The sequence below is a fragment of the Salvelinus namaycush genome, chromosome 36 (assembly GCF_016432855.1).
Source record: "Salvelinus namaycush isolate Seneca chromosome 36, SaNama_1.0, whole genome shotgun sequence".
Classification (NCBI taxonomy): domain Eukaryota; kingdom Metazoa; phylum Chordata; class Actinopteri; order Salmoniformes; family Salmonidae; genus Salvelinus; species Salvelinus namaycush.
Window position 1 is genome coordinate 14977237 of NC_052342.1, and position 12738 is coordinate 14989974.

At 40.6% G+C, this 12738-nt stretch overlaps 1 protein-coding gene across 3 annotated transcripts; it reads left to right on the forward strand.

Moving 5' to 3' along the window:
* The first annotated feature begins 323 nt into the window (after window positions 1–323).
* Window positions 324–12630, forward strand: LOC120030635 (RNA-binding protein 4B-like). 3 transcript variants are annotated; one of them, XM_038976070.1, is made up of 7 exons: window positions 324–402; window positions 7068–7495; window positions 7617–8266; window positions 8408–10014; window positions 11669–11952; window positions 12169–12355; window positions 12485–12630. In XM_038976070.1, exons 2-3 carry the CDS (start codon window positions 7087–7089, stop codon window positions 8240–8242), a joined length of 1035 nt encoding a protein of 344 aa, XP_038831998.1. In that variant the 5' UTR covers window positions 324–402; window positions 7068–7086; the 3' UTR covers window positions 8243–8266; window positions 8408–10014; window positions 11669–11952; window positions 12169–12355; window positions 12485–12630. The 3 variants fall into 3 exon arrangements, with proteins under 3 accessions (XP_038831998.1, XP_038831997.1, XP_038831999.1); XM_038976069.1 differs by having other exon boundaries at window positions 12169–12630; XM_038976071.1 differs by lacking the exon at window positions 324–402 and adding an exon at window positions 1044–1332 and having other exon boundaries at window positions 12169–12630.
* Window positions 12631–12738: the final 108 nt, after the last annotated feature.

Below are 12738 nucleotides of genomic sequence, written 5' to 3' on the forward strand. Positions count from 1 at the left end.
AAGAAGAGCAAAATTCAGTGACTTAGGTTAACACTGGTGGCCCAATTCTGATATTTTTTTCGCTAATAGGTCTGTTGACCAATCAGATCAGCTCTGAGAAAAAGAGCTGATGTGAAAATATCTGATGTGACTGGTCAAAAGACCAATTAGTGTAAAAAAGATCAGAATTGGTCTGTCTGTGTTAACACAGCCCTGGCTTCCTGAAGATTTATTTGAAAACCAGTTTGTTGTGATTTTGTTAAATTCATTTCGTTTTACCAGTTTCTCTAATCAAACTACTTGTTTACCAGTGAATACAGACAAGGCCATTCAATCAAACCTGTTAGTGGGCGGGCCATGTCGCATTCGGTCAGAAAACTGACGTGAGGTGATATTTTGTTTCGTCGTCATCCTAGTAGTAAGGTGAGTTTGTTAGCTAATGAATGTTGCCACGGTAATGTATTCGTTATTTCGAAGTGTTTTATGTAAAAATAACTAGTTGAATTTGCTTTACATGAATTTGACATTCGTATTTGTGTCGTTATTGAGCTATCGCATGGCTAGCTAATGTTAGAGTAGTAGATTTGCTAGCTAACATTAGCCGCATAGCGGTGGATGCTGTCATGGAGTGAAGTCTTGGCTTTTTTTCGGTATTCCATAACTAGCCAGCTAACCGCTCCACTTTCGTCCGGCTTTACTACTTTGCTTGCTAGACAACAGCTTATCCGGCTTTAGAAATGTGTTGAACTTGCACATTGAACAAAGTTTGTTGGCTAGGTAGCATTTGGTAACGGTTGGGCCAGTTAGACTACGTTAGTTTGCTAATCTGGCGCACAAGATGGCGGTCAATGCAGATAATTTGTTTTGGTAGTTGAAGGAATTATTGGATTTCTTTACCCAATTATGACCATTGGATTATTTCTACGGTCATAAAACCCCGTATGAATATGGCTTAGTTTATTTACCAACGTAATTGATTACTTTTTGCAAGTTACTCACCTCTAAAATTAAGTTTGCGACAACACTTGATAAGCTAGCTAGCTCAAAAACGTACTTGTCGAATTTACATGGAAACTGCCACGACCAGAAGGAAAGAAATGGGAGAGATCGTCAGATGGACAATTAACCACAAAAGATAGTAGGATTTTGGGTACTCCTCTTCAGAATGTAACTGTGGGGGAAAATACTGCAATGGGTGATGAAAATGTGGTGAGCACGGACAACAATGCTCACAACTTGCGCCCCTCCAGAGTGATCATCGTTGGGAAAGAAATGCGGCCAAATCAGAACATTTGAGTGAGAGCCAGAGTCTTAACTCGAACAGAACTGTCAATCCAAAAAACTGATTACCAGGTGAAAAGCAGCCTTTTATTATAAAAATGTACACACACACTTGAATGAGAAAAGGCTGACCTGAGAACTGGTAAACTAAACACTAACTATAGGTCAATAACTGCTTATTGTAAAATCTACACAATGTCTCCCACAAGAACACTTTGGTAACTTTATGACCAATATATATACACTGCTCAAAAAAATAAAGGGAACACTTAAACAACACAATGTAACTCCAAGTCAATCACACTTCTGTGAAATGAAACTGTCCACTTAGGAAGCAACACTGATTGACAATACATTTCACATGCTGTTGTGCAAATGGAATAGACAACAGGTGGAAATTATAGGCAATTAGCAAGACACCCCCAATAAAGGAGTGGTTCTGCAGGTGGTGACAACAGACCACTTCTCAGTTCCTATGCTTCCTGGCTGATGTTTTGGTCACTTTTGAATGCTGGCGGTGCTTTCACTCTAGTGGTAGCATGAGACGGAGTCTACAACCCACACAAGTGGCTCAGGTAGTGCAGCTCATCCAGGATGGCACATCAATGCGAGCTGTGGCAAGAAGGTTTGCTGTGTCTGTCCGCGTAGTGTCCAGAGCATGGAGGCGCTACCAGGAGACAGGCCAGTACATCAGGAGACGTGGAGGAGGCCGTAGGAGGGCAACAACCCAGCACCAGGACCGCTACCTCTGCCTTTGTGCAAGGAGGAGCAGGTGGAGCACTGCCAGAGCCCTGCAAAATGACCTCCAGCAGGCCACAAATGTGCATGTGTCTGCTCAAACGGTCAGAAACAGACTCCATGAGGGTGGTATGAGGGCCCGGTATCCACAGGTGGGAGTTGTGCTTACAGCCCAACACCGTGCAGGATGTTTGGCATTTGCCAGAGAACACCAAGATTGGCAAATTCGCCACTGGCGCCCTGTGCTCTTCACAGATGAAAGCAGGTTCATACTGAGCACATGTGACAGACGTGACAGAGTCTGGAGACGCCGTGGAGAACGTTCTGCTGCCTGCAACATCCTCCAGCATGACCGGTTTGGCGGTGGGTCAGTCATGGTGTGGGGTGGCATTTCTTTGGGGGGCCGCACAGCCCTCCATGTGCTCGCCAGAGGTAGCCTGACTGCCATTAGGTACCGAGATGAGATCCTCAGACCCCTTGTGAGACCATATGCTGGTGCGGTTGGCCCTGGGTTCCTCCTAATGCAAGACAATGCTAGACCTCATGTGGCTGGAGTGTGTCAGCAGTTCCTGCAAGAGGAAGGCATTGATGCTATGGACTGGCCCGCCCGTTCCCCAGACCTGAATCCAATTGAGCACATCTGGGACATCATGTCTCGCTCCATCCACCAACGCCACGTTGCACCACAGACTGTCCAGGAGTTGGCGGATGCTTTAGTCCAGGTCTGGGAGGAGATCCCTCAGGAGACCATCCGCCACCTCATCAGGAGCATGCCCAGGCGTTGTAGGGAGGTCATACAGGCACGTGGAGGCCACACACACTACTGAGCCTCATTTTGACTTGTTTTAAGGACATTACATCAAAGTTGGATCAGCCTGTAGTGTGGTTTTCCACTTTAATTTTGAGTGTGACTCCAAATCCAGACCTCCATGGGTTGATAAATTTGATTTCCATTGATCATTTTTGTGTGATTTTGCTGTCAGCACATTCAACTATGTAATGAAAAAAGTATTTAATAAGAATATTTCATTCATTCAGATCTAGGATGTGTTATTTTAGTGTTCCCTTTATTTTTTTGAGCAGTGTATATATATATATATATATATATATATATATATATATATATATATATAATAAAACAAATGTAGGTTAATAATGGGATGGAAATCCTTTTGAGTTACATATCCTTAGGAAAAGCTTATATTAGCATAACAAGGTTGTTGGTTGAAGATTTTCTTTATCTCTTTGTTCAGTTAATTTCAGGGGTATTCGTAATTTACTCAAGCGTAAGGCTATTTTCCTGTATTGCAAACAGTTTAATGCAGACTTACTTTTTTACAAGAGACTCATGCTTGTTCTTCCGATCGATCTTTTTGGAAAAATCTATGGGGTAATGATATCTGGTTATCATATGGCAACAACCACTCTGCTGGTGTAGCAATTTTAAGAGGTGCATTTAAAGGGAAGGTCATAAGTCGTAAGACTCACCACTCTGGACGTTGGTTAATTTTAACATTACATTTCCACAGTGAAATATTTTTATTAGGGAATATTTATACATCCAACGACAAACAAAACAGGATATTAATTCAAGATTTTGAAGAAGAAATTAATAGAGTTATAGGTGTATTTCAGCATATCAAAATTCTTAGCTGGAGATTTTAATTCTGTATCTAATGTGATGATTGACAGATATCCCCTCCCAACAGATCCAGCATAGTTAGTCCTGAGTTTAATAATCTATGTCTTGTTCTTGGATTAGTCTCTATTTGGAGATCCAAATATCCTGATAAAAAGGACTTCACTTGGAGTAACAAGGACATGTCCAGACAGTCAAGAATTGACTTCTGGTTGATTTCTAATTCATTAGATAATTCTGTAGTCAAGGTATCAATTGAACCATCTATTCTTACTGATCATAAAGTTATATTCTTATCTTTAAATATGAATGGATCTGAAGTTAAACCTAATCGGAGTTATTGGAAACTCAATAGTAGACTGTTGGAAGATGATAATTTCAAGATGGATGCCAAAGATGTTATACAAGACAATTGGAGGAAAGGCCAACTATTTTAAGTCTTATGGGAAAGATTGGGAATTAATGAAGTATGAATTAAGACACACAGCCATGAAGAGAGGTTAAAAAAAAAAATGCTGAACTTAAAAGATTTAGGGAAGATAAACTTAAGGAAATAATTTCTCCTATCTCTATGGAGGACCTTGATGAAGAAGGAAAGGGTCAGTTATTCTCTTTACAACTAGAAATGGACCGAATGTATGAAGAGCGCAAAGGGGGCATTTGTAAGATCAAGAAGGAGATGGTTGGAGGAAGGTGAAAAAAATACTTTTACAATTTAGAAAGAAAAAATTCTGAATTTACATCTATTCATAAGCTCAATATAGATGGCAAAGAAAATGAAAACCCCAAAGAGATTTCAGAATTCTATGGTAACCTGTCCTACTAGTGACATATCTGCCTTTCTAGACTCTGTCAAAGACTGTGAAAAATTAATAGATGAAGACTTCCCAAATTCTTGATGAAATTATTTCTATCATTGAAAAAAAAAAAATTATCAGCAAGTTTTAAAAAAAAATAAAAATTAAAAAATCTCCAGGGAATGATGGCATTATCAGTGAAATCTATAAATATTTTCAGGAGGATATTATTGAATTTATATTTAATGTTTTTAGGAGGCAATTGATTTAGGGGTCCTGCCTGTTTCTATGACACAAGGCCTAATTTCTGTAATACCCAAACCAAACAAAGATTCTATGATGTTAGAAAATTGAAGACCAATCACATTAATGAACAATGATGGAAAGCTACTTGCATCCATCTTTGCAGAAAGACTTAAAGGTCTTGACCAAATAATTGACGATACCCAGTATGGTTTTATGAAGGGCAGACATGTATGTAATAATATTCGACTAGTATTGGTCTTGATAGACTACAATGAGCACATTATGGAAGATGGCTTTATTTTATTTGTTGACTTTTACAAGGCTTTTGATACAGTTTAACATTATTTTCTTTTTGAGACTCTTTGAATTTTTTTGGTTTTGGTCAATATTTTCAAAGTGTAATTAAGACACTACAATAATATTAACACCTCTGTTAAATTACTCCATGGAACTTCACAAAGATTCGACATTAGATGTAGAATTTAACAAGGATGCCCAATTTCTTATTTTATTGGTCACAAGTTATGGCACTTCATATAAATAAGGATAGTTTTAGGGGTATTCAGATACAAGACAAAGAGAAAATGTTCACAATTGGCTGACGACACCACAATTTTTTTGAAAGATCATAAGAAGTCAAAGCTATTGAGTGTATTAATGCCTTCACACATGTATCATCTCTGAATATTAGGAAATATGAATTATTTGCGTTGAAAAGATGTGACTAAAACTCAGTATGTAATATCCCTGTAGAAGATGTGATCACATATCTTGGTATTAGTTATCAAAGATAAGAAAGAAAGGGCCAACTTAAATTTCTCTCCTATTGTAGAGAGAATTGGAGAGAGATTTAACTTCTGGTTATTAAGAGATATTTCTTTATCTGGACGTGTACTTTAATCAAAATCTGAACGTCTGTCCAGATTAGTTTATACCTCCCTTGCCTTGGATGTTCCTCTGTCAGTAACTAAAATGGTTGATACTAAATTATTTAACTTCATATGGAGGAATAAACCTCATTATTTAAGAAAAGCGGTAATATGTAGCACCCAAGGTGAGGGAGGGTTGAATGCTCTGGATTTTAAGACCTCTAATATAATATTTCAGATTAAATGGATACAAAACTATTTAAGAAATAAGGATTGCATCTGGAATATCATCCCTAATTTAATATTCCAATAAATTGGTTGTCTACAATTCTTACTCAAATGCAACTTTGATATGGGTAAAATCCCTATTAAGCTTGCAAACTTTCATAAACAAGTACTTCTAACTTGGAACCTCATGTACAAACACAACTTTCCCCTCATAGGTATACAATCTGGAATAATAAAGACATAGGTTAAACAATTATTGAATAATGATGGACAACTATATGATTATCCAGAATTTATTAGAACACACAATGTTACATTCACTCCCGAGGAGTATGAAATTGTTGTTAGAGCTGTCCCTAAAGGTGCTATTCTTCTTTTAGGAGAATATAACAATACTCCAAGTGCAACTGTTGATGATTTTGTAGCCTCAATACAATTAAAAGGAATTGACATTTTATATAAAAAATGTAATAACATGTATATAAGGAAACTGTCAATATGTTACTATTCCCTCTGCTAAAATGTACTGGAATGCAGCCCTAGGACAAGTGAACTGGAATGCAGCCCTAGGACAAGTGAACTGGAACAAAGTTTCATTGTTATCTGGTAAATATTGTATATCTAATAAGGTGAAAGAAGTATCATACAAACTCATTCATAGAATCTGCCCTGTAAAGACATTTATTATACACAGATTTAAAATAGCTATTGATAACATATGTGTATTTTGTGATTGTGACCCAGAGACTCTTGACCATTTATTTTGGGACTGCTCTTATGTCAGAAGATTTTGGTGTGAGTTAGAAGATTTTATTTTAAAATAAACAACTTTTAATGTTAATTTGAAAGACTCTGATATTATGTTTTATTTTTAACCAAATGATATGGACCCTGATTTAACTTTCATTGTTAATTTGTTTATCTTTTATGGAAGATTCTTTGTCCATAAAATGAAGTGGGCTGAGAACAAAACCCTCTTCACATTATTTAAGATAGAATTGAAATATTATTTTGAAATGATCAGTAAATGTAAAAGAAATACGCACCATAAAAGTATTTAACAAATTGAAAATTAATCTTGATATGTAATACATATGTTAGGTTTATGTACTCTTGTTTGTATATTAGTTTTTTTGTATTTGTGTTAATAAAAAAAAATGTTAAACTACGTTAGCTTGCTAACTTTAGGTAACGTCTAACGTTAATCATTTCCTTTCACGTTTGCCCACTCTCACCATCATGACTTAATTTGCAGCTAACTGGTATATTGACATGCCTCTCCTCTCACAGGCTCTGCGTTGACACAAATATGGTGAAGATCTTTATTGGAAACCTCCCTAACGAGGTCGAGAAGGATGAGATCGAGGCTCTGTTTACTCAACATGGCGCAGTGACAGAATGTGCGAAGTTCAAAAACTATGCCTTCGTCCACATGGATGACCGTAAGTCTGCCACCAAAGCCATCCGCAGCCTGCACCTCTTAAAGCTTCACGGCAGGCCAATCAATGTGGAGCCAAGCAGGGGAAAGAACCAGGGTCCGGTGAAACTTCACGTGACTAACGTGGAGAAAGGCGATGAAGATGCAATCCGCACCTTGTTTGAGGAGTATGGCATAGTTACAGAATGTGCTGTTGTCAAAAACTTTGCTTTTGTCCACATGTCCAACTCCGATGAGGCCATGGATGCCATAGAGGGATTAGACAACTCTGAATACCAAGGTTAGAAACAAAGACCCTCATTTAATATTCACTATTAAACTGTTGGGAAGTCCCAATGTTAAATATGGACTATAGTTTTGTGTGTCACTGTCTGACTGGTAATCATTGTTTTCCTCTTTAGGCAGACATCTTCACGTTCAGATATCAAAAAGACGTCCCAGACGGGAGGAAGAGGATTACGGCCCCCCACCAAATAGTGGTGCATACTGGCCAGCACCTCATGGCTACCCTGCAGACAGGGGGCAGCCGGAACCCCCTCATTACAGAGGTCGCATGTCAGGGGGGTACCCTGGCCTCCCTTCACCCCCTTCCCCTAGACGAGCCCCATACCCCCCAGAGCGTGCTTATGAGTGCGAGAGGGAAAGCTACGCGGTGGTGGATTACTATGAGAAGTACAGAGCTCGCCCTGCCCCTTACGGTGGCTTCTCAGGCTATGGAGATGAGAGACGCGTTGGCTCCATACCCCCACCACCACCCCCTTCTGCCATGGTTAGGGCGCGCCTTGCGGCCTCTCTCGACCGGTATGAGCGTCACCTCCCCCCACCTCTGTCCTCCTCCTACGCCCGTGACCGCAGTCCCATCAGGAGACCCTCTCCTCCCTCCATGCCCCGCATGGGTAACGGCTACTCTTATGAGTGCTTCCGGCTCTCTCCTCTGTCCAGGCCTGCAATGTACAACCTATCACGTACCAGGGACCCCTACGCTGACAGGGTCCCTCCACTGCCTCCTGCACGCTACTCTTACTGAACGCACACTGGTATTTGACTGAAGGTGAGATATCAGAGACAGGGAATTGAGCAATGTCAAATCGTAATATGCCTTTATAAAGAATGCAGGACATTTTTCTGAACCTGAGCGCGTTCATCCATGAGTACAATGCGCTTTGACTTGTGTGGTTTGCTCTCTTTCCAGGTTTAAATTATCCGCCAAGATCGTCGTTGTCTCCTGATGCATGTGGCGCTATACCCCCTTTCGCCTGTGGCGGATTGCGTTGCGTTCACCTGCGACTTACTGGAAGACACTATTGCTTGCGGTCACTCCATACTTTAAAAAAAACGCTTTATGTCTTCGGTTTCGTCCTCTTGCTTGAATTTAACTTTTTTTTTTTTCTGCTTGATTTTGTTTGACATTTAACTTTTTGGGGCATAGGAGGAAGGCAGTTACTATTATTTATTTTTTTGCATTTCTTAGGTGTTAGTCTATTTTATTTGATGCCCTACAGCTAAGGGCTCTGTATAGGCCTAATTCTTTCCTTCATAGTGTAATGTTAATGGATGAACCTAAACTGTGACATTTATGAATGGAATATTTGAATAATAGTTAAAGCAATTTATGTAATTTTGGTAAACCTGAATGTTGCGAAGTTTGTCGATGTCTTTCAGATACTTAAAGCTGTATCTAGCTACAGTTTGAGAAATAAACCACACAATAACGTGTTAAGTATAACTTCGCTTTAATTGGTTTGGTCTTGGCTGTGGGTGGTACTTACCGGTATTCAAGACGTTTTGCGACGCAACTGTCGGCATAGTGATTTAACTTAACTACCAATGTAGATTTGATTTGTTAGACATTTTTTGCTAAATGATATGCCGATTTTTATACCAAGATACCCCAAAGCTGCGTTTATGTATCATTTTCTTTTCTTTACAGATGACATTTTGATTTCAGAGCATTTAAATAAACTGATTTGAACTATATCGCACTTTGAACTTTCCCCATCTTTCCTCGTTATTGTAGACCCTTCATGACAATACTCTTTGTAGTCAGGGGAAGCCAATATGCATCAGCACTAAATTAATCTATGCCATTTCAGTCCATTCTACTGAAAATACGTTTTAGTGTTTAGTTATTTTCAAAGTAGTGGGGGAAATTACCTACTTTATACATTTGCCATCGCAAAGTTCAAAATGTAGTCTCTTGTGATCTCTGAAAGCGCTTAATTGCTCAATGACGCTTCCCATCTCTCAACCACTAGATGCCCTACCATGTTCTTCACCGTCACTCTCTTAAATATATTTAATGTTTTGGCTTTTGCTCTTGCATTTATGACAATATTAGCCCTGGTGTTCTTAGCACCTGCTTTTTGTAGGTTGTTAGAACCATGATCTGTGGATAGGTGTTGTGGACATACTGTACTGTAGGAGACTGCTGTTCTGAGGTAAGTAAGCCTGGGTGTCTTATACTGTCCAATGAGGATATGTGGAGGTAATGTTACATTAATTGATCATTTATACAGAAGTATTTGTAAGATGCTCTGGATAAGAGCGTCTGCTAAATGACTTAAATGTAAATGTAAGTATCATTTATCAAATGTAACAGTGGATTACATGTTTTAAGAACATTCTGCCAATCCTCCTCCCCTACTTTAAATCCCATTTGACATACTTTGCCCATGCTTAGTATCTTATTTTTGTATCCTTTTCAATCCAACTGATCCCAGTCTTGTTTCTCCCGTCCTCTAGGCCTCGTGTTCTTTCCTTGCACAAGAGGTTGGTACTGAAGTGGAATTCTGCTCAAAGGTATTGTGAAATGATTTTAAGTGGAATTGTGAAATTATGTAGGTGTCGATAATTATACTAAATGTAGAATTTATTTTTAATTGTATGGACACATTTTCCCCTGCTTAGTAGACCCTTTATAATTAAACTTGTCTCCATCCTATTTCTCCCATCTTTTCCCCTCTAGGCCAATTTAAAGGCAATGCTACCAAATACTAATTGAGTGTATGTAAACTTCTGACCCACTGGGAATGTGATGAAAGAAATAAAAGCTGAAATATATAATTCTCTCAACTATTATTCAAACATTTCACATTCTTAAAATGAAATGGTGATCCTAACTGACCTAAAACAGGGAATTTTAACTAGGATTAAATGTCAGGAATTGTGAAACTGAGTTTAAATGTATTTGGCTAAGGTGTATGTAAACTTCCGACTTCAACTCTGTACATATCAGACATAGAAATACTTGAAGATAGCCCTACGGGACCATGGATTGTGCTGTTGTGAGCTTATTGGTCATGCTCCTGTCTGGGGTGTGGCATAGTGTTTCTCCTTCTGAAGCCACATTGGTTGAGTGTGGCACTGGGAAGACTTGTACTGTGGCCCTACTCAGCCTTAACCCTGCCACTCTGGTCTGCCCTGGTTCTTCCCTACACCCTTTGATCAAGTGGACCTTCCAGGGAATCTAGGACACAGGCTACAGCTCATCTCCAATAGTGATCCAGACCAGTAGAGCCACCACCAGTCTGCTGACACCACCAACTGTGAAAGAGTGGATCTCCCCTAGTGTTACCTGCTGTGGACTTGGAGCACTCCGAAACCAACAGGCAAAGGTTTGGCTTGAGTCTGCAGAGAGCTCCAAACAGGCAAAGAAGGAACATCAATCTATGGAGGGCTCTGTGACTATACTCCAATATCCAATACGGAGCTCTGGTCAGGATAGAACCAGGGGGTGTGTACAGGTTTTTCAATCATCCCTTATGGTGGCCAGCCAGACTCGCCCTCAGGCTCCTGCCTCCGCCTTTGAGACACCGGACTTACCTCGCATCTAAACTCAGCATTCTCCCCAGTGAACCTCCTGCCTCTCTTTCTGCCCATGCGCAACCCTTAACCCCTGACCACATCAGGCCAGCGACCGTCTGGCAGTTTTCGACTGATAATGACCTCCAGTCACGCCTCAGAGGTGGAGAGCATAACCTTGTCTTCACTGACACCTGGGTTCATGACTCTGGACTCCATACCTGCCAGGTGGGGGATGTGACCCTGGCTCAGTTTGAGGTGCAGGATGTTTAGTGAAGTGCAGATATCCCACGCATCCCACCACGGGCAATTGCCCAGGGAGAACTTAAGTGAGGCTGGGGAAGGTGTTCACAGTATGGGGTGTGTGGCAGGGTTGAAATTGCTGTGGGGAACTTGGAGAGAGGATTGGGTGAGTGTAGTTACATTGGAGACAAATCCTTACTTCTATTTAAGGAAAATTTTCACACTGTCCCATTGCCATTAATGCATGACAAAGTGAAAGTTTGACCTGTGGGAGTAGAGATTTGCCTCAGATGCAAGAGCAGCAGACAGGTTTAAGTTTCCTTACATTTCTCTATCTGTAACAGTGAGAGGTGTGGTGTCATTACAGCCACTAGAAGTGCTGTTTCCTAACTTCCTTTGTTCTACTTAGGTTTTGCTATGTACACGTCCTCAATGTGAGCACAGAAGAGGGGATCCCGGGTGCGGCCCTTCAGTCTGGGGTGGTTCAGAGACGTCTAGAGAAATTACAAGGTTTCTCCATTGTCCTGGGCCAAGAGGTCATCATAGAAACATGTCGCCAGGACTGTCCGACCTCTCGTCTGCATGACTATGATGATATTCCCACTCCACGGATCCTCCATCAGTCACTCCTGAAGCCTGTTGACATCACAGCCTCCTTGCTGTGCTGCTGTGTCCCTCTGTTTCTGTGTACAGGTGAGCTGATGCCCGTTTCCACTTCAGGGGCTCTTTAAGCTCACAATAAGCGACCTACTACACACCAATCAGTCGACACATTTATGGATGATTCATGTATGTTATCAAAGTATAACTGGATATTTCAGATCCAACTACCAGTCTAACAATGTTACTACATTGCAGTATTGGTTTTAATATCTTTTATATTCTTTCTATTGACCTCCCTGCCCACAGCCCTGTATACTGGGAACGAGATGCACTGCCTCTAACCCAGCTGGACCCTCTCCAGAAGAACAGCTCCCACTCTCTGGATATCTCATATGGGAGAAACGGCTACCTCATCCACCAGGCCTCTCTGTCCGACTCTGGAGTCTACCGCTGTTTCCAGGAGGGGCGGCTGAGAGGGGGTTACTTCCTGCAGGTAGATGAGCACAAACGCATTCAGGTCCAGGCCCAAGTCGTGCTGGGCCATACTGGCTTCAGAGCTCGTTGCCCTGTCTCTCTTCTCCTTCTATGCCTTAATAGTTCTATTTCTGGTTAAATTTGCCAGGCAAGAGTGGAAGAGGAGTTGATAGTCACCTAGGGATAGGGGACCTCGCCAATGTCTTCACCAACTACAAGTCCTTTCATTTGAAGTTACTATGGCCTATTGTGATTCAGCTAGGCACACAATGAATAAATATGATTGTGAGAAGATATGAGCAATTGAATTTTACATTGTTTGACTGGCTAACTAACTTCAGCTCCAAGATAGAGAAATTAGGGGTCATATCTCACATGCAGGTAGACTAAAACATATACATG

Excerpts from the sequence above, each read along its gene's own strand:
- LOC120030635 (XM_038976069.1), top strand. The coding sequence starts at position 7,087 with ATGGTGAAGATCTTTATTGGAAACCTCCCTAACGAGGTCGAGAAGGAT. Across the intron at positions 7,496-7,616 it reads AGACAACTCTGAATACCAAG|GCAGACATCTTCACGTTCAG; the intron begins GTTAGAAACAAA and ends TTTCCTCTTTAG.